This window comes from Nicotiana tabacum, chromosome 18, assembly GCF_000715075.1.
Source record: "Nicotiana tabacum cultivar K326 chromosome 18, ASM71507v2, whole genome shotgun sequence".
Classification (NCBI taxonomy): domain Eukaryota; kingdom Viridiplantae; phylum Streptophyta; class Magnoliopsida; order Solanales; family Solanaceae; genus Nicotiana; species Nicotiana tabacum.
In genome coordinates this window covers 80633995-80656586 of record NC_134097.1, presented here as the reverse complement: position 1 = coordinate 80656586, position 22592 = coordinate 80633995, and the positions used below count along the sequence as shown (strand labels likewise).

Below are 22592 nucleotides of genomic sequence, written 5' to 3'. Positions count from 1 at the left end.
AATAGCAAATGGTCTTGCTGTACAATTTTTGGATTTTTACGTGGCATTTTGTTAGTTATTTGTGATTTCGTCCATTTTTATTTTTTTTGAAAAAAAACAATAATACAAAAAATGTGTGTCGTGTGTAGTTGAACCGTAATTGGTTTTAAAAAAGGAAAATCGTAAAAAATATGCGTCTTTTATTTTTTGTTTGTCATTAAGTGATTTTATTTTTATTAAATGTCAATGCGAGTGATAATTGTTGTTTTGAGTATTAATTAATATTGGTATGATTTTATTTTTTTTAGGAATTTTATTTTTTAAGTTGTAAGAAGGGAAACATTGGATTTGGGCCATAATTTGAAATGAAATCAGGCCCAAAACTAATACAAACGACCCAGTCCAACCAGGCCCTCTGCAAGACGCCCAAACGACGCCGTACAGGCACCATCTCTTTGAGCCGTTGATAGATTCAAAGGAACGGCCCAGATCTGGCCAATCCTTTACTTAAACGACGCCGTATGAGGCCGTCTAATCCCAGCCGTTAATCTAATCCTCATCCTACGGCCTCAGGACACTCCCATAAACCCGACACATTCCACCCGGACCAACCCGACCCCAGTACTAAACCAAACGGCACCGTTTGGATTAATCTTTAGATCCAGGTCGTTGATCTTGAGTGATCTAACGACCCAGACCCAACTATCTACCCCGTATATAAACCCTTCCCCCTTCACCCCGCGCCTAAACCAAACCCCCCCCTGCCTTAGAAGGGACGGGATTTTTCTGGATTTTTCAAAAAGAAATACATAGAGAGATAAAAGAAGTAAGGCATACACATTGGGAAGATTGGGGAAAAAAGAGGCAGATAGATTTTCAGGTTGAAAATTAGACTGATTTTGGGGACTGGATTTTTCTGGATTTTTCAAAAAGAAATACATAGAGAGATAAAAGAAGTAAGGCATACACATTGGGAAGATTGGGGAAAAAGGAGGCAGATAGATTTTCAGGTTGAAAATTAGACTGATTTTGGGGACTGGACCTTAGACAGACATAGATACAGGGGAGTGCCACAGAGAGAGGCATATACAGACATACCTTGAGCGAGAAAAACACATATAGAAAAAAGAGCAAGGAATAGGAAACATACAGACAAAATCAGAAACTTTTCTTCCTATTGTTGTCTGGATTTCTTTTGTTTTCAACTTGTGGAATCAATACTGATTCTTCCAAGTCTTTGACTGAGTTTACTGGTTGGTTGGTCTCATTGGTTCATTCTTGGATTTGGTCTGCCCGAATTTTGATTCTACTCCCCTGCTTATTGCTGTCATTTGGTTGCCTTTTCCCTCGTTTATAATTGCATCTTGCACTGGAATTTGTCCTGCTGCTATTTATCTGTTACTGCTGCTGTTTCGTTTGCACTGCTGCTCAACTGACTCTCCTGCTTTCTCCATTGTAAGCATCTCCCAGGTACACATTTTGAATCTGTCTGGTGTAACTGATGTAGCAATGAAAAGTTTAAATTGAAAGATCTGAAGGAATTATAATCATCTGTTGTTTTACTTACAAATTTTTATAAATGTTGTTAAGCTGTGCAAATTTTAGTTTGTTAGTCCAATAGAGAATATATTAGTAGGTTTGTACTTAATTGAAGCTTATGCTGATCTGAAACCGCGACATTTGACTCGTTTAGTAGTATACATGATGTAAATATAACTCATGGAATGTGCAACTATTTAATACGATTGTTAAATTTAAACTCACTCTTTTTAGCATGCTTTGAATAGGTAAAGGCAAATGGCTGTTAAATCTAGCCAAATATAATACAGTTTTAAATCCCCGAGTTTCAACTTCCTTAGGCAGTTTATAGGACAAGTTTTGAACATCATCAGTAACATCCTTTAATAAGGAATTCTATCAATCTTGTTTAAGCGAGTTAATTTAAATTCAACTTAAGGATGTTGTTTGGATTAAGTGTTGTATTTCGTCAATCTCGTATGTAATTTCTTTGTCAAATTAAAGCATTTTCCATGAGGTATGACGCTTATTCACTTTGTAAATAATTAATCAGAAATTGATAAGAATCCGGATTAGGCCAAAGCATATAATTGAATTAGCATGTATTTTTTAGAGACAAACGCATTAGAAATGTAGTCGCTTTAGGATATCCTTTCTAAAATTGAGACGAGCCCCGACAAACAAAAATGCACAAGGTGCGGGGCCTTCCAAAGGTATATGTTAAAATACTTAGAATTCGGGGCAGGCCGTTTAACGAATTTTACGGCCTTCCCCAAAATAACAATACGCTAGTTGCTTTAGGCGCGACTTATTCAAATTATATTCTTAAACTCGGGTGCATATTGATGTGACCCAAATCCAAATCTCAACGAAGTCAAGATGGTTGATAACCACGGGTGCATTGACTGTGACGTGGTTCGAGATGCATTTTCACGACGTTGCAATTCTATAAAAATAAATGACAATAATAAAAGCGGTTTAAACTTAATAAAAGCACGTAAGTCGTAACATGTATTTAAATCAGATATTTAGCCATTATAACAATTTAAGCGACCATGCTAGAACCACGGGATTCGAGGGTGCCTAACACCTTCCCTCGGGTCAATAGAATTCCTTACTTAGAATTTCTGGTTCGCAGACTTCATTTGGAAAAGTCGAAAACTTCCTCGATTTGGGATTCAAGATAAACCGGTGACTTGGGACACCAAAAGCCAAACCTTTCCCAAGTGGCGACTCTGAATTAAATAAATAATCCCATTTCGAATATTGTCACTTAAATTGAAAAAACTCCCTCGCGCATTTAACCCTTCGGGGCGGGCGCGCAAAAAGGAGGTGTGACACTACTGAGGCAGTGAGCTTCATTTAATTCGAGCTCCAGCCATTTTTGACCATTTGGCACACGGGTATTGAGCGATTTTGGAGCTCTTGAGAAGGGATTTTCACATAACATCGTGAGTTAGGTTCATCCCCCTTATTTCTAAGTTTAGCACTCGAGTTTTGGGTAGATTAACGCCTAAAGATTTGGAGAAATCAAGGGGTTAGAGCTAGACCTAGGGTTTTAATAAAACTTAGATTTTACCATGAAATTTGTTCTGAAATGAATTAGAAATTCTATATTATTGATCCTTAGGTTATAGAGAACAACTTCCTTCGAAAAATTTTGAAATCCAGGCACGTGGGCGCGGGGTCGGGTTTTAAGAAACTTGTGGTAAGGGTTGGGAAATTGCTTAAATAGCTAGAATACAATCTTGTGCACTTATATTGATTAGTTCCTACCTCATTTAACTATTTTTGGATCGTTCTGCTCCGAATTGAGGGTTTGGGCTCGTTCTTGGTATTGGAAGTGCACTTTGGAGTGAGGTGAGTCTCCTTTCTAACCTTGTAAGAGGGAATTGTCCCCATAGGTGTAATAATTGAGTAATTTGCTACTAAATGCGGGGGCTACGTATTCACAAGGTGACGAGAGTCCGTACATAGCTACTATTATGATCATTGTTCAGGTTGTCTAGGACCCGTATCATGCTATATTTGTGAATGTCTCTATATTTTCTTGCTAATGTGATCACTTAGGATATGCTAGAGATTTGAAAAGGAATATAACTGAATGTATACACTTGTTGGATACTTGTATAAATTTACTTGGAAGTAAATGTGCATTCATGTGTTTCTTGATAATAATTGACATTTGTGGATTAGGCAGATCGCCTCGGTAGAAATAGATGCATCTATGGTTCGCGCCATTTGACCCTCTGGCAGTGCACAGTTTATTTTTTGTTGGATCGGGCCATCGACCTCGGCATAATGTGCGCATGATATATATATATATATATATATATATATATATATATATATATATATATATATATATATATATATATATATATATATATGTGTGTGTGTGTGTGTGTGTGTGTGTGTGTGTGTGTGTGTGTGTGTGTGTGTGTGTGTGTGTGTGTGTGTGTTCTGCTAAATACTTGAAATGTGTACGGTTAACTGTAAAAATTTTAAGGACATGACTTATTACCCCTTGCTACACATTGTTGATTATTTGTAACTATCATGCCTAGCAGAACACTTTATCATATTATTTGACCCTAGTAAGTGTCAAGTCGGCCTCTCGTCTCTACTTCTTCTAGATTAGACGGGATGCTTACTGGGTACATATTGTTTATGTACTCATACTACACTTCTGTACTTAATTGTATAGAATCTGAGGCAGGTGTATCTTGCTATCACTCTGGTGCGCATCCTTGATTTATAGTTCGAGACTTCCACGGTGAGCTTCTCCCTTCCTGTGCTGTTTAGCAGCTTGATGGAGTCTTCCTTTATTTTTGATGTCTAACTTTCCCGGACAGTAGGATAGTTTATTTCTTTTGTACATTCTACTAGTCGCCAATTACTTGTGACACCAGGTCTTGGAACACATGTTAGTAAACTATCATTTTGGGAGTTGTATAACTATTTTTGGCATATTACTGTTTATTCTTGGTTTGATTTCTACTTAATGAATCACTGCCCCTAGTTTTTAGTAAAAGTAAAAATGAGAATTTACTTATATTTCCGTGTTGGCTTGCCTGACAATGGCGTTGGGCGCCATCACGATCTGTTTTAGAAATGCCTCGGCTAGGGGCAGAGGTCCCTAGTTGGGGCAGAGGTCAGTTTGGGAGGGGGCAACCCAGTAGGCCCCCATATTCAGCACCGCTACCTGCTCGGGGGTGCTCTAGCGCATCCCTATTTCAATGTCATGCCTGGAGTTCTTATCGCCCACCAGCTATTCAGGGTTTTTCTGATTCTTATTTCAGTGCTATGCCGGAGAGTTCATACCGTCCACTGGCTATTCAGGCTTCTTCCAGTGGGTCTACAGGCCATCAGGGTCCGCCATCAGGGCAGTAGGTTGCCGCACCGCGGGGTTGTCTCGAGTACGGGGACCTTGGTCATATGAGGAGATACTGCCCAGGCTCCGGGGCAAGGCAGTACAGCAGGGTCAGCAGCCTATGATTTCAGCACCGGCTGCCCCGCCACCTAGAGGTGGAGGGCATACTAGTAGGGGCCATCCTAGAGGTGGAGGTTAGGTAGGGAGCCGTCATCCAGCCACTGCTCAGTCAGGTGGAGGTCAGCCATCTGGCGCTCCAGCCAGATTCTATGCCCTTCCGGCTAGGCCAGATGCATTGGCCTCAAATGTCATCATCACAGGTATTATTTCCGTCGGCGGTAGGGATGCTTCGGTATTATTTGATCCATGGTCTACTTATTCATATGTATCATCTTTATTTGCTCGTTTCTTGGTTATTTCTCCTGAGCCTTTGGGCACTCCTGTTTATGTGTCCACTCATGTGTGCAATTTTGTGGTTGTGGATCGGATCTACCGGTCCTGTGTGGTCACATTCTATGGTTTTGAGACTAGAGCGGATCTCTTATTGCTTGATATGATCGATTTTGAGGTCATCCTGGGCATGGATTGGTTATCTCCATATCACGCCGTCCTAGATTGTCATTCCAAGACTGTTACTTTAGCGATGCCAGGGTCACCAGGGTTGGAGTGGAAGGGCTCCACTGTTGATACAGCTAGTCAAATTATCTCTTTCTTGAAGGCTCGGCAGATGGTTGAGAAGGGGTGTTTGGTGTATTTGGCTTATGTTTAGGACACCACCGCAGAGTCTCCGACGATTGATTCAGTCCCAGTAGTTCGATAGTTCGCCGATGTGTTTCCTTCTAATCTTCCTGGCATGCCACCGGATCGTGATATTAATTTTTTTATTGATTTGGCTCCAGGCACCCAGCCTATATCTATTCCACCATACCGTATAGCTCTTGAAGAGCTGAAGGAGTTGAACGAGCAACTTGAGGAGTTGTTAGCAAAGGGGTTTGTTAGGCCCAGTATATCCCCTTGGGGTGCACCAGTGTTATTTGTGAAGAAGAAGGATGGGACTATGCGGATGTACATTGATTACCGCTAGTTGAACAAAGTCACCATCAATAAAAAGTATCCATTGCCTCGTATTGATGATTTGTTCGACCAGTTGCAGGGTGCTAGGGTGTTCTCTAAGACCGACTTGAGGTCAGGTTACCATCAGTTGAAGATTCAGGACTCGGATGTCTCGAAGACTGCATTCCGGACTAGATATGGCCATTATGAGTTTCTAGTGATGTCCATTGGCTTGACTAATGCACCGACGACATTTATGGACTTGATGAACAGGGTGTTCAGGCCTTATATTGATTCCTTTGTCATCGTCTTCATTGACGACATCTTGATATACTCACGTAGCCTGGGGGAGCACGAGCAACATCTAAGAGTAGTGCTTCGGACCTTGCGAGAGCAGAAGCTATATGCTAAGTTCTGCAAGTGTGAGTTTTGGCAAGAGTCAGTGGCATTTTTGGGGTATGTTGTGTCAGGAGAGGGTATTAAGGTGGATCCCAAGAAGATTGAGATAGTTTAGAGTTGGCCACGCCCTACTTTAGTGACCGAGATCAGGAGTTTCCTGGGGTTAGCAGGTTATTACAGACGATTCATGCAGGGCTTTTCATCTATTGCATCACCTTTGACTAGATTGACCCAAAAGGGTGCTCCTTTCTGTTGGTCCGATGATTATGAGGAGAGCTTTCAGAAGCTCAAGACAGCTTTGAATATGGCACCAGTTCTTGTATTGCCTTCCGGTTCAGGGATGTATACAGTATATTGCGACGCTTCACGCGTTGGCTTGGGATGTATATTGATGCAGGAGGGGCGAATTATTGCATATGCTTCGCGTCAACTGAAGGTTCATGAGAAGAATTATCTTGTGCACGATCTAGAGTTGGCCGCGATTGTTCATGCTCTTAAGATATGGAGGCATTATCTGTATGGGGTGTCATGTGAGGTTTACACTGATCATCGCAGCTTACAGTATTTGTTCAAGCAGAGGGATCTTAATTTGAGGCAGCACATGTGGCTTGAGTTACTGAAGGATTATGACATCACCATTCTTTATCATCCAGGCAAGGCGAATGTGGTCGCGGATGCCTTAAGCAGAAAGGTAGAGATTATGGGTAGCTTGGCATTCATTCCAGCAGAAGAGAGGCCACTAGCTTTGGACATTCAGTCCTTGGCTAACCGACTTGTGAGATTGGACATTTCGGAGCCCGACCGACTTCTTGCGTGTGTGGTTGCTCAGTCTTTATTATTGGGGTAGATAAATGCCCGACAGTTCGATGATCCACATCTAGAGATTCTCAGAGAGACAGTGCTTCAGGGAGGTTCCAAGGAGGTTTCTATTGGCGAGGATGGTGTTTTGCAACTCCAGGGTCGTCTATGTGTTCCTAATGTTTATGGTCTGAGGGAGAGGATTCTAGAGGAGGTACATAGTTCGCGGCATTCCATTCATCCGGGAGCTACGAAGATGTATCGTGACTTGAGGCAGCATTATTGGTGGCGGAGGATGAAGAAAGACATAGTGGAGTATGTGGCTAGGTGTTTGAATTGCCAGTAGGTCAAGTATGAACACCAGAGATCGGGTGGCCTACTTCAGTAGATGCCTATACCAGAGTGGAAGTGGGAGCGCATTACCATGGATTTCGTGGTTGGGCTGCCGCGGACTTTGCAGAAGTTTGATGCGGTGTGGGTCATCATGGATAGGTTGACCAAGTCGGCACACCTTATACCGGTTGCGACTACATACACTTCAGATAGGTTGTCTCATATTTACATTCGGGAGATAGTCCATTTGCACGGTGTGCTTGTTTCCATTATATTAGATAGAGGCCCTCAATTCACTTTCCACTTCTAGAGAGTGGTTCAAGGTGAGTTGGGGACCCGCATGGAGCTTAGCACAACATTTCATCCACAGACCGATGGGCAGTCGGAGCGGACAGTTTAGATCTTGGAGGACATGCTTAGAGCATGTGTGATTGACTTTGGAGGGCAGTGGGACCAGTTCTTTCCCTTGGCGGAGTTTGCATACAACAACAGCTATCAGTCCAGCATTAAGATAGCCCCATTTGAGTCTTTATACAGTAGGCGGTGTCGTTCTCCTATCGGGTGGTTTGAGTATGCTAAGGCTAAGTTATACGGTACAGATTTGGTACAGGATGCCTTGGACAAGGTAAAGTTAATTCAAGAGAGGCTTCGCACAGCTCACTCCAGACAGAAGAGTTACGCGGATCAGAAGGCGCGTGATATATCATTTATGGTTGGCGAGAAGGTCCTCTTGAAAGTCTCGCCAATGAAGGGTGTTATGAGATTCGGGAAGAAAGGCAAGCTGAGCCCACGGTTTATTGGCCCATTTGAGGTGTTGAGGCGAGTTGGGAAGGTTGCTTACGAGCTTGCCTTGCCCCCCAACTTATCGGGAGTTCATCCGGTTTTTCAAGTATCGATGCTTCGGAAGTATCACGCCGACGTTTCCCATGTGTTAGACTTTAGTACTATTTAGCTGGATGAGAGTTTGGGTTACGAGGAGGAGCCAGTTGCCATTATTGATAGACAAGATTGCCAATTGAGGTCCAAGAGGATTTCTACGGTGAGGGTCCAGTGGATGGGCCAACTAGTCGAGGAGGCGACTTGGGAGTCCGAGGAGGACATGCGGAGCAGATATCCACATTTATTCAGCAGCTTAGGTACTTTTCTATGTCCGTTCGCGGACGAACGTTTGTTTAAGGGGTAGAGAATATAACAACCCAACTGATCGTTTTGCCTTTTAGAACTCTATTCCCTTAAATAAAACTTCTCGCGCTTGCTTTAGCTAATTTACGACTTGCGGGGACGATTGGTTCGGGATTGGGAAGAAGTTTGGGTTGAAATATGCTCATTTGGTTCCTTAGGATTTTCTTAAAAGGCCAAGTTTGACTTTGGTCAACATTTTGAGCAAACGGACCCAAATTCGTGATTCGACGGTCCCGGAGGGTTCGTAGGAAAATATGGGACCTGGGCGTATGCCCGGAATCGAATTCCGAGGTCCCTAGCCCTAGTAATGAATTTTTATTAGAAATTGTTAATCTGAAACTTTAAGGATTTAAAGAAACCAAGTAATGATTGATCACAGGGTTATAGGGCTTGTATGTTGGTTCCGGAGCCCGATACAGGTCCGATATAACATTTAAGACTTGCCCGCAAAATTTGGTGCCAATCCGAGTAGTTGAAGTGCGTTTCGGCTCGTTAGAGGAAAATTAAGAACTTGAAGTTCATAAGTTTGATTCATTTGGTTTTAGGGGGTGATTCTTGGATTTAGCGTTGTTTCGAGCATTCCGAAGGTTCGCGTAGGTCCGTCTCATGATTTAAGACTTGTCGGTATGTTTGGGCGGGGCCCGGGAGCCCCGAGCGTCAATCGGACGAGGCTCAAGTGAAGTTGAAATTTTTGGAGAAGTGCTGACGCATCTGCTTCTGTCATAACCGCACATGTGGTTGGTTGACCGCAGGTGCGAGACCGCAGAAGCGGCCAAGGCAAGCCAAGCCAAGAATCGCAAAAGCGGCTCCCAAGCTGCAGAAACAGCTCCGCAGAAGCGGCTTCAAGACCGCAGAAGCGGTCCCAGCCCTTTTAGCCCATTTCGTAGGTGCGGTCCTTTCTCGCAGATGCGATCCCCGGACCGCAGAAGCGAAAACTGCTGAGGTAGTGAGCTTCATTTAATTCGAGCTCCAGCCATTTTTGACCATTTGGCACACGGGTATTGAGCGATTTTGGAGCTCTTGAGAAGGGATTTTCACATAGCATCGTGAGGTAAGTTCATCCCCCTTATTTCTAAGTTTAACACTCGAGTTTGGGTAGATTAACACGTAAAGATTTGGAGAAATCAAGGGGTTAGAGATAGACCTGGGGTTTTAATAAAACTTAGATTTTACCATGAAATTTGTTATGAAATGAATTAGAAACTATATATTATTGATCCTTAGGTTATAAAGAACAACTTCCTTCAAAAAATTTCGGAATCCAGGCAAGTGGGCCAGGGGTCGGGTTTTAAGAAACTTGTGGTAAGTGTTGGGAAATTGCTTAAATAGCTAGAGTACAATCTTGTGCACTTATATTGATTAGTTCCTAACTCATTTAACTTGTTTTGGATCGTTCGGCTCGGAATTGAGGGTTTGGGATCGTTCTTGGTATTGGAAGTGCGCTTTGGAGCGAGGTGAGTCTCCTTTCTAACCTTGTAAGAGGGAATTGTCCCCATAGGTGTAATAATTAAGTAATTTGCTACAAAATGTGGGGGTTACGTATGCACTAGGTGACGAGAGTCCGTGCGTAGCTACTATTATGTTAATTATTCGGGTAGTCTAGGACCCGTATCATGCTATATTTGTGAATGTCTCTATATTTTCTTGCTAATGTGATCACTTTGGATATGCTAGAGATTTGGAAAGGAATATAAGCGAATGTATACACTTATTGGATACTTGTATGAATTTACTTGGAAGTAGATGCGCATTCATGTGTTTCTTGATATTAATTGACATTTGCGGATTGGGCAGATCGCCTCGGTAGAAATAGATGCATCTATGGTTCGCGCCATTCGATCCTCTGGCAGTGCACAATTTATTTTCTGTTAGATCGGGTCGTCGACCTCGGCATAATGTGCGCATGATATATATGTGTGTGTGTGTGTGTGTGAAATCTTATCCATGACTTGTTCTGCTAAATACTTGAAATGTGTACGATTAACTGTAAAATTATTAAGGACATGACTTATTACCCCTTGCTACACACTGTTGATTATTTGTAACTATCATGTCTAGCAGAACACTTTATCATATTATTTGACCCTAGTAAGTGTCAAATCGACCTCTCGTCTCTACTTCTTCGAGATTAGACGGGATACTTACTGGGTACATATTGTTTATGTACTCATACTACACTTCTGTACTTAATTGTATAGAATCTGAGGCAGGTGTATCTGGCTGTCACTCTGGTGCGCGCCCCTGATTTATAGTTCGAGACTTCCACGGTGAGCTGCTCCCTTCCTGTGCCGTTCAGCAGCTTGATGGAGTCTTCCTTTATTTTTGCTGTCTAATCTTTCCCGGACAGTAGGATAGTTTTTTTTTTGTACATTCTACTAGTCGCCCGTTACTTGTGACACTAGGTCTTGGCACACACGTTAGTAGACTATCATTTTGGGAGTTGTATAACTATTTTTGGCATATTACTGTTTATTCTTGGTTTGATTTCTACTTAATGAATCGCTGCCCCTATTATTTGGTAAAAGTAAAAATGAGAATTTAATTATATTTCCGCGTTGGCTTGCCTGACAATAGCGTTGGGCGCCATCACGATCTGTTTTGGAAATGGATCGTGACAGTGTCCACCTGTGAACTCTAAATTTTACGCAATACACTTAGTAGTAAATAAAAAAAATGTATATCGTCGTCAAAAAATATTTATTCTTAATAAAATACTTTAGAGAGAATCATTAAGCAAATTATCAGTTTTTAGGATGTGACAATTTGTGGATATGGTGCTGTAAGAGCTATAATAAATGGAAAAGATATTTAATTTGCACCAAGAGAGTATTAACAAAAAGAACGAATACTTAAGTTCACCAAAAAAAAAAAAAAAAAAAAAAAAACTTTAAGTCCTAGTTGTTGTTATCACAAAGCGTTCTCATAATTTGTATGAGTGAAATGCAAATAATAAGGAGACAGTGTCCCGATAACATGTATCCCAAAAGAGCATGCACTGCCTCTTTGGTTAAAGTGATATAATTTCATATCTCAAACCTCTTAGTTTTTATTCTTCTTTCTTAATTATTAGATTTCTGATTAACACTCATTGATATTGTCCTGTAATATTCAGAAAGCTTGGGTTACCAACACAGCAACACTATACCCTCCATCAATGACAAGGTTATGTCCACTTATATACTTTCCTTCATCACTAACCAGTTAAACGGCAGCATTTGCTCCGTCTTCTGTGTTACGAGGAATCCCCATCAAATTTCCTACTGTGTTATATATCGTGCTTTCATTTCCTTAACGGAAAAGGACCAAATATACCAGTGAACTATGCGTATTAGGACAAATATGTCCGTTATTAATAATTTGGCACAAATATACCCAATGCGTCAAATACTTGCTCATTCATGTCTTTAGTTTAACGGAACCATTATTTTGTCTTTCTTAAATAATTAATAACCGGACCCAATCAAAATCTGTTGACCCGATCCGTTAGGACCTGACCCACCCTTATTTTAAATATATATATTTTTTGATATATTATTTTTGTTTAATTGAGAAATTGCGTGATAATCATATTTATTTATTTGAATAATTTGATAATCGATTTTTTTTTGTTATAAATCATTTCGGGAAGTAATCCTACTAGAAATAGTACTTGATAATTATTCATTATTTTAATAATATAATATTCGAACTAGTTTGTGCTTTTTTCAATCATTTTACTATCTATTTTTATTTTTCTCACAATCTATTTGTATTTTTCACCAATACAAATATAAATAACTCCATGTTCACTATAACTTAACATGATGGATCCATTTTTTTGTTTAGATAAATGATCATTATATGATTGATTATTAGTTTATTGGGTTATTTCTGTATTACAAATTTGTTATGAAATAAGTAATAAATTGTTAAAACTGTGGTGCTTCTTTTCCATTTTTATTAATTAATTATTTCATAACAAATATTATTTCATAGCAAGCACCAATGTTTAAACAGTGGTGTTTCTTTTTCATTTTTATTAATTACTAGATATGAGCAACTCGTGCATAACACGGGCCCAACGACAACCAAATTAATAAATTTTATAACTATAAAGAATTATTAAAAAAATAATGGGATGGGTTAAAATAATGTAGTTCACAATTTTACTCCACAATAACCAATCTAATCCGTCCTGTTTGCAAATATTTTTTTATCCTCTTAGCAGATAAATTCAGAGGGATTACATAATGCTCATGGGTACTTTGAACTAATTCAATACATATACTTCACTTGCGAAATTAGTGGACGACTTCACATATTTATGTCCATAATAAATAAAATAAAGAAATACGAAAACATAGAAAAAAAAAAAGGTTCAACAATACATTGAGAAGTTAAATGTCATGAATTCTAGTTGGAGCTTCAACCCGTGGCAAGCTGCACCAAATTTTCGTTCTTGTAAACCCAGGCTAGAAAAGATATATATATAATTAAAGTGTGAGAAGAACACCAATATTCAAGTCCCAAATAAATAAGAAACTTATGCCAGATATCCTATTACTCGATATCATATCCCAAAGAAGAACATATTTCAGGTACATGTAAAAATACAAGTAGCAACAATCAATTATATGCAGAGTATGTGCCTTCAGTTTTCATGTCTTCCTAACATCCTCTTCAATGAAGTAATTGCATATAATTTATGACCCATTCTGGTCAATTGTCTTATATATAGTGTAGGATATAAGCTTCTATATTATAAATGCATAGCAAAAGTTCTCATAAGTTAGCCTCTTGTGGCCTATTCCTTTAGTACAATGTCTCAAATTTCACAATCTTTCATGTAATATTTTCTACATCACTGTAAACATGATATTGATGTGTAACATCTCATTGTTTATTTCTTGCTAGACAATGGTACTACTTACTACGGCAACATCATGTGTTACATCATCATCACAAGAGGGTTGGGGTTGAAGTGACCTAACTATCCAGTAGAATTGATTGGAGTAGTCACAACCATTTTACGTGTTAGGTATTGTTGTCCCTCCATCTCTATCAATTGTGAATTAAATATTAAATTGCTTTGGTCTAGCCACTAATTTCATCTTAAAAAATTAAGAAAATTTCAAAACTTAAAGTCAATAAAGGGCGCTTTTGCCACCAAATCAATTAGAGAGTATATTGTGCAACAACATATAGTAATTTAATATATAGCATTGACAGATGATTAAAGTAAAGAATTCTAGATTACCCAATCCCTTAAAGGGGTACATCTAATTGGGTTAACATTTATGCATCAGTCCATTAGCAGATGCATAAGCAGCTTTTTTAACACTTTATATTGATAAACTTTCTTCCTGAATTTATAATATTAAAATGCAGGATAAGTATTTTAGTGCGCAGCTACAATATAAGAAATAAAGATGAGTAATAAGCACAAAATTCATGCAATATATAAACTTGTTTCAAGTTACTATTGATATCTATGTGCAACGTTCAATTTCATGAATATCCTTTTTTTTTAAAAACAATTATGACATTTAACCAAAAGTCAAAATAACAAAATTTTGATATGAAAAGATGATGATATTAGATAGAATGTTAACATTATTCTTTGCTAGCTTAAAGCCATCAGACGTGAATGTTCTCCTGCACAGATACAAATTATCCTTTGACATGTAAAAAGTGTTGAAAGCAAATTTGCTACTCAATAGTAAAGAGGAACTGCATAATAAATATGTTGAAGGTTGATACATGGGAACTTCCTAACTGTTTGTTCCTTTAGTTCAAATTGAACCAGGAATTAGGATATTCTAATGACTCATACTATTTCGGCGAATTATGCTCATCTATGCGGAGTGTTATTGCAACTATGCAATAATTGCATTGTCACAGACGATGTCTTTTAATTCAGCTTTATTTGTTCATAGTTGCATTAAAAGGATTTTTTTGACAATTGGCATCAGTCTATATAATTCTCGCTGCCTAAACCTTTTGTTAGCATGAATTTTTCAATTATTTGATCATTTTTATGATTCCCAGAGAAAAATAGTAATAAAAAAAGGAATGGAAGAAACTAATAAATGGTGGAAACATAGAATTATTCTTCCTTCGTATTATCATCAATTTGTCTGATGAAAAAGCAAACTGAAAGTATGAGTGCAAGTCCGTTTAATGAAAGAAGAAATAAGTGAGAAAGGTAGGAGTGGCTGAATTTATCTGCTACTGAAACAACAACACCAACAACAATTAAAGAAACGCTTTGATTATTGAATTTGATGCAGGATCAACATGTTACACTATGGGATCATTTCCAAAAAATAGTATAATTTTCATTAATAGGTGTTTTGAAATGCATTTTGATCTACTTGAGTTTCTTCCTGAATAAGAGAACTTTTTAGGTAGAAACGAAAAGTTAAAAGATTGAATAAACCATGACACAAAAAATAGAAAGGGAAACCATATCAAAGCAATAAAAGGCCTTTTCAGGCTAAACTAACATTTTAATTTTTCCTTTTCTCTAGAGACAGAATAATGGCACCATAGTAGAACAACCAAGAAAATATTATACAAAGCAACAACATTCAATTCGGTATTTGAGAGGAACAAAAGGGGCAAACTTTAGGATGAGATTGAGCAAAATCTGTATAAACAGATATGCATCTGGGAATCCGAAAAATTGAATTTGCAAAAAATCCTCAAAAATAAAAATGATTGAAATTAGCGGGGATCCAAAATATTCAAAGCCTCGGTATATGTATATATTGTCCACATAACTCAAAATAATAAAGAATATCAATATATTAGTTAAAAATTTGCCTAAATCAAATAAAAAACGGTGTGTAGTTCGGGAAGGGTGAATTGGATCTGTTAGGGCTTTTTCTTGGACGAACCTGAAGCCTCGAATAGGAAACTATTCAGAGATCTGAAAAAATCAAAGAAAAAAAGTAGACAGAGAGAACATTGGGAGAGAATCATACCTGAAATTATAGGAGATTGATGAGAAAATGAAGAGGTAAATATTTTGAAGAACTGAAAATTGAAAAGTACTCCTCCGTGAATAGAAATGATTCTAGACCAATGTGAAATGGAAAATACTGCAGTGAGCAATTTACATTAAAGCACTTTTATGATATAGTAAAATGTCAATTTTACCCCTGGTCGACCAACTTCTCATTTCTATATAATAGAAAATTATTTCATAAAAAATATTATTTCATAACAAGTATCACCGAGAAAAATAAAAATAGATGGTAAAATGATTGAAGAAAGCACAAACTAATTCGAATATTATATTATTAAAATAATAAATAAATATCAATTACTATTTTTTAGTAGGATTACTTCCCGAAATGACGTATAAAAAAAATCGAGTATCAAATTACTCAAATAAATAAATATGTTTATCACACAATTTCTCAATAACAAAAATAATATATCAAAAATATCTTTGAAATAAGGGTGGGTCGGGTCCTAACGGATCGGGTCAGCAGATTTTGGTTGGGTCCGGTTATTAATTATTCGGAAAAGGGCCTAAAATGCCCCTATACTATATGAAATAAGACATCCTAGCCCTTCGTTAAAAGTTGGCCCCTTATCTGCCCTTGCCGTCTAAAAATGGGCTCAAAAATGTCCTTCTCCACTAACGGGAGACTCTAAAATCCATGTGGAATTACATTTGCCTAATTAAAAATTCCAATCCTAATTTAAAATGGCACATAGATTTAAAAATACCCCAACCCCTCTTATTTCCCTACCCCTACCCCCGGGCAGTCTAATCTGTCGTGCTTTTAACACTAAACTCTTGTATTTTGAAATTATAGTCCTGAATCAAATAATTGGTGAAATTTTTGTGACTTTCCATACATATATCTATGTTTGTTGAGGAAAATACTGAGTAACTGAACTCAAAAACCAAAGCTCTATCCTTCACTTTGCAGAACCATAAGCAAATACGGCTAGAAACTCTTCATTTTAGAAAATTGGGAACAAACTATATCTAACAACTGAATTCTCTTACAAAAACACAAAAAAAGTACGACAATTTTCCCAAAGATGATCAAAAACAAAATAAGAATAAAACATTTACCACAAATTCATATTTTAAGCAATAGAAACTTTAGCACCAGCTTCTTCAAGCTGTTTCTTAGCATCTTCAGCCTCATCCTTAGACACACCTTCCTTAAATTTCTTAGGCAATCCTTCAATCAATTCCTTAGCCTCTTTCAAGCCAAACTAGTTAAAGCCCTAACAGCCTTAATTGTAGCAATTCTCGCATTACTCGGAACTTCGTCAATAACTACGTCAAATTCAGTCTTCTCCTCTACCACAGCAGGAGCTTCGGCGGCGACGCCAGGAGCGGCGGGAGCGAAGGATGCGGCAGTACCACCGAGCTTATCCTGAAGGTACTCGACGAGTTTCTGAGCGTCAGCGAAGGTTAAATTGGATATTTCATCACCGAGCTGGACTACCTTCTCAGGTGCCTCAACGGCGGCGAGAGGGCGGAGGAAAGTGGCTCGGCGGTTTTGGAGTTTGGGGGTGCGAATGGGGAATTCTAGGGCTTTTTTGGGGGTGGGCCCGGGGGTAGGGGGTAGGGAAATAAGAGGAGTTGAGGTATTTTTAAATTCATGTGGCATTTTAAATTAGGATTGAAATTTTTAATTAGGTAAATGTAATTTCACGTGGATTTTAGAGTCTCCCGTTAGTGGAGAAGGATATTTTTGAGCCCATTTTTAGACTGCAAGGGCAGATAAGGAGTCAACTTTTAATGGAGGGCCAGGATGTCCTATTTCATATAGTAGAGGGGCATTTTAGGCACTTTTTCATTAATTATTTAAGAAAGACAAAATATTGCTTCCGTTAAACTATGGGCATGAGTGAATAAGTATTGGATGAATTGGGTATATCTGTGCCAAACTATTAACGATGAGCATATCTATCCTATTTCGCATAGTTCATTGGCACATATGACCCTTTTCCGTTTCCTTGATAACTTTACTTGACAATATAGCAAAGGGTGTAATCCTAGCTCCGTTGCCAAATTCTTGCATGTACATCCCTACAACTGATGCAGCATATGTGATCCAATTCCTGCCACCTCCGTGCAGCAACTTGCTGGGAACAAAATGCACCCTTATTTTCGAGATACCTGTTAGGATCAAAATAATCATGTGTCATGCGAAAGTTAATAAAGCATACCTTCAACAGTGACAAAAACCGGACAACAAAGAGATTAGGTAAATTATCTAGTGGTTCAATGTACAAAGCGGAAGAAATTGGAGATTTAGTTGAATAGAGGCCCTTGACACTACTACTCTGTAGTCACTATGAAGAATGTAAGGATTTGTTCAAAATTAAATAAATGTCATTCGAATTATCACCCAACTCAAAGTTTAACCAAGTGCTGTTAATCTAGAAGTAGCATTAATCTGAGTGTCGAAGTCAATCAAAGCCACTAGAGTATACTATGTCCTTAATTTTCAAAAGGAATACTCCCAGGTTCACGTTCATATTTCTTTTTTGGTCCGTTCCAAAAAGAATGACCCCTTTTTAAATTTGGAAACAATTTAGCTTAAACTTACAATTCCACCTTTAATGACAATATTTTATAACCACACAAATACTCTGGACCCGCTTTTGACTTGTTTAGTGCCACGAATTCCAAAAATCTCCTTTTTTCTTAAATTTCGTGCTCAGTCTAACAGATTCGCATGGATCGGAGGGAGTATATATTAGTTGAAGCCGACAAGTAAGTAAATAATCATCAGCGCTCAATCTTATTGACTTTAAAGCTGATTTGCTACAATTTTCTACATTCTAAAATTTATTGACCAATAAATTAAAGAAAGAAGAAGAACTCTGCTTGAAAAAGAAAAGATATCTAGCAGCCAAGAAAGACCAATTGGGACTTTGAGTTCACAGTCAAATAAAAACTCCTGCTCTCTCATATTCCAACCCATTTGCAAGATTTCTTTGCATTGTTTAATTTAATATATTTGAATTTTCTTCATTCCGGAAATGGTATGGCCATGTACTACTATAAAGCTTAACCAAGTAAGAAACTGGACAATAGAACTCAACACATCGCAGAGATTCAGAGAACAACTTGTGAAGTCATTATTTCTTGAATCTTGTCATCAAAGATGACCAGCAACAGCAGTTCAGCCACTACATCAGCCAAAAGGTATTCAGTGATCACCTAGCTCCATTATTTCTTTTAATTATTCTTCTTTCAAGCCCCTGTCTGTGGAAAAAAAAACATAATTTAAATAACTACTCCCTCGGCCCCTTCTTTGCAAAAGGAATATATTATTTTCTTATTAGTCTCTTTAAAAAAGAATGACATTTTTTAATATTTAAAAATAATTTAACTTGAACGTCTCATTTTACCCGTAATGGTAAGTTCTTATAGTCACACAACTGTTATGTCATATTTAAGACCACAAATTTTAAAAGTTTTATAGAGTTATAGCCACACATTATAAAGTTCAATCTCTTTTCCTGATATTCTCTGTTTTTTCCTTTTCTTTTCTTATTTGGTTTTGCCATTTTAACATTGCAGACTAGAAGGTAAAGTAGCAGTCATCACTGGAGGTGCAAGTGGAATTGGTGCTACCACAGCTAAGTTTTTCGTCAAAAATGGTGCCAAGGTTGTAATTCTTGATGTCCAAGACGATCTTGGCCATTCACTCTGCAACGAAATCGGCTCAGACCACATATCGTACGTCCATTGCGATGTTACCAACGAAATCCAAGTCGAGAAGGCAATAGATTTTGCAGTCTCAAAATATGGTAAGCTCGACATCATGTACAACAATGCAGGCATAACGGGAAGCGTCGATCCAAGAATTACAACCACAGACTACGAAAACTTGAAAAAAGTATTCGATATCAACGTGTTTGGCGCCTTCCTCGGCGCTAAACATGCAGCCCGCGTGATGATCCCGGCCAAAACGGGCTGCATTCTCTTCACCGCGAGTGTGACAGCCGTTGTAGCAGGGATGTCACCGCACACTTACGCTTCATCTAAGCACGCTGTAATTGGACTAGCCAACAATTTGTGCGCCGAATTGGGGCAATATGGGATAAGAGTAAATTGCATTACACCATCTGTGGTAGCTACTCCAATGGTGTCTAAATTTGCTGGGGGGATTGATCAGAGTAAGGTGGATGAGGCAGTTATGAAATCGGCTAATCTGAAGGAAGCAAAGTTAGAGGTTGAGGATGTTGCAGCAGCTGCAGTTTATTTGGCAAGTGATGAGTCTAAGTATGTGAGTGGACTGAACCTAATGATTGATGGAGGATATAGTAAAACTAATCCACTTTTTGCCATGTGTATAAGAGAGGTTCTCAGTGGCTTTTGAGCAGAATTATTTTGGAACTAGCTCTTAATTTTCTCTAATAATCTATGAGGGTTTTTATTCCTAGTCCTTTGGCGGTTGAGGATTTGCCTTTTTTACAACTAGAAATCTCTCTTTCCAAATAAAAATATCTTGTATGTGATAGAATTACTACTACATTTTTTGTTTTCAGAATAAATCATCTAGCTCGGTGGTCATTTTGTTAGGTTGCATAAAATAGATATGATGCTGAAGCAGGGCATATATCCATTATTCCTCACTGTCTATGTAATGTAGCGAGAATTAATTTTTCCCTTTACATAACTGAAATTGCATAGAGGTTGAATAAGGCAACAAGAGCACCAGTCGATAAGCATATACTATGACGTGCCATTTTTGGGAAGTTCGGCGCCAAAGGTTTCACACTACATATTGTCACACCTCCTTTTTACTACCCTTAGAAGGGGGTAAAGGGAGTTTTTCCAATTTAAGTGACAATCGAAACGGGATTATGTCACGCGAAATTATCTTGAAACTTTTTTACTACCCTCATAAGGGGGTAAAGGGAGTTTTTCCAATTTAAGTGACAACCGAAACTGGATTATGTCACGCGAAATTATCTTGAAACGGGTCACGCGCACGTGTACCCATTTGTTTGGTGCGTCAAAAATCATTTCACGCAAACGTGTCCACAATTAATAATGCTTTATTATTATTAAGAAAAGTTTAGCCAAAGTTGCGCGAACGCATACTCCGGTTTTGTCTTTAAAATTGCAATCATGTCACGCGAACGCGAACGTGTACACAATCACAGTTATAGATTAAATGTGCCTAGAGCAAGCTAGGAGGTCCATTATTATTCTCCTGAAGCTAATTTGAAATTGTGATGATTTAAAGTATATACTAGGTAAGGGCCATAGTAATACACATCGACCTCTTTCCGGAATTTGGGAATCCCATTCTTTTAGTTGAAACCACAAAGGAAAGTTTCCACAAACTTCCTCAAACCCCAAAATCAACTGAACTACTGGCCAAGATTGAAACTTTACAAGATGGGTCTCAAGGATTTCTATTATTTAGAGCAGCAGAAAGGCCTTCAGCTTTGACAAATCAAAGGTTCACTTTTGCGTAACAACTTGAAGTTTACTTAGTTAAAAGGACTGTAGCACCTAAAGTACAGTGTAGCCCCAATAAGCTTGAAATACGATTCTTTTGGAAAAGAGGCAAACTGCTAAAACTTAACAGCATACTAATAATAAAGATAGCAGCAAAAGATGGAGCATGAGTTCAGCCAAGAGATTTCAAAAAGGTACATGTCTTCAGGAAACAGAAGAATGAACTAAGACGACAACCAAGGGTGAAATAATATCGAAGAGCAACAATAGCCGATATCACTCAAACGATTATCAATCAACCAGAAGAAATAGACCTCTAAGGCATATAAACTAGAACAGGAATACAAATCACAGTTGGAAGAAATACATGACGGATTCAAAGTGATGAGAACCCTTTAAAATTCCCTTTAAACCCCATCCCTGTATATCATACCCTTGATCTTTATTAAATCCAACTAACATCGAGATCCAAAGCAAGGTTGTTAGTTATCCAAGTCCAATAAGAATGCTGCTTCTCAAAGTATCAAAAAGAGAAGTGAGAAAAATCAGAAGGAGAAGAAGAGACGATAACTTATTCTATTCATGATTCACAATGGAGAATTATAAGCATTTATGCAAAAAATATGATGGCAGGACTTGTGATTTCTCCTAACGAGTGGATTTAGCCAACCACGAACTTAAGCTAGCTGAGATCGACGCCGAACGAAATACATGCCAAACATGACAAAGTAAACCAAACTTTAACAAGCTATTGCTGAAATTTAAATCAATTCCACCTGGACAGCCGAAATTTAGACCAACTACTGCTTTAAAACAAGCATTGAATCGCTTATCTTCCAACATTCGTAGCAAGTCCTGATAAACACCCCTGACTAAGCAACACAACAGCAGAAAAATGAATGGTCACTAATTTCATAAACTCGTATTGCATTCGAGACGTGTGAGAAGTTCTGTAAATGCCACTGAATTGACAAACAGACACTGCACCTCATCTAACAACCACATACTCGATTCAAACCTCAATCATTCACACCAAGATAAAGCAAATCCGACCTTGCAGGATGTTCCAAACACATGATGAACTCAAACACACTGATTTATAAAGGAAATAAACAAAAATGCAGAAAATGACAACAACTCGAGCCTGCAATTACTGACATTTACTTAGGTATGACATGTAATTTTAATCTCCATATCTTAAGATTCAACCATACTTGGATCCACACATACAGAGAGACATGAGAAGAAAGAAAGAACTGCACCTGAAGATTGGAGTTTCAATTCCTCAAAAATATTCAGCAAATACACGAACAAAATCGATACCACAGCTAGAACAGAAACTCGAACCAAAACAACAAGCTCGGACAGAATCTCCAATCGGCGACTAACACCTAATCTCGAACCTCAGTCAAACTCATAATAAAGATGAAATTTCTGAATTAAAAGGTGAAGAGAACAGAGTTGCTAATATCAAACGAAACATTTTTTTTTTTTGTATATATTTTTCTATTGTGACTG

General features: G+C 38.3%; 1 protein-coding gene and 1 pseudogene across 1 annotated transcript; one reads left to right on the top strand and one right to left on the bottom strand.

The window, feature by feature from the left end:
- Window positions 1-16493: 16493 nt before the first annotated feature.
- On the bottom strand, window positions 16494-17394 carry LOC142172927 (large ribosomal subunit protein bL12c-like; annotated as a pseudogene).
- Window positions 17395-18617: 1223 nt separating this feature from the next.
- Window positions 18618-20283, top strand: LOC107789868 (short chain aldehyde dehydrogenase 1-like). Its single transcript, XM_016611776.2, has 2 exons — window positions 18618-18803; window positions 19182-20283. Exons 1-2 carry the CDS (start codon window positions 18763-18765, stop codon window positions 19981-19983), a joined length of 843 nt encoding a protein of 280 aa, XP_016467262.2. The 5' UTR covers window positions 18618-18762; the 3' UTR covers window positions 19984-20283.
- Window positions 20284-22592: the final 2309 nt, after the last annotated feature.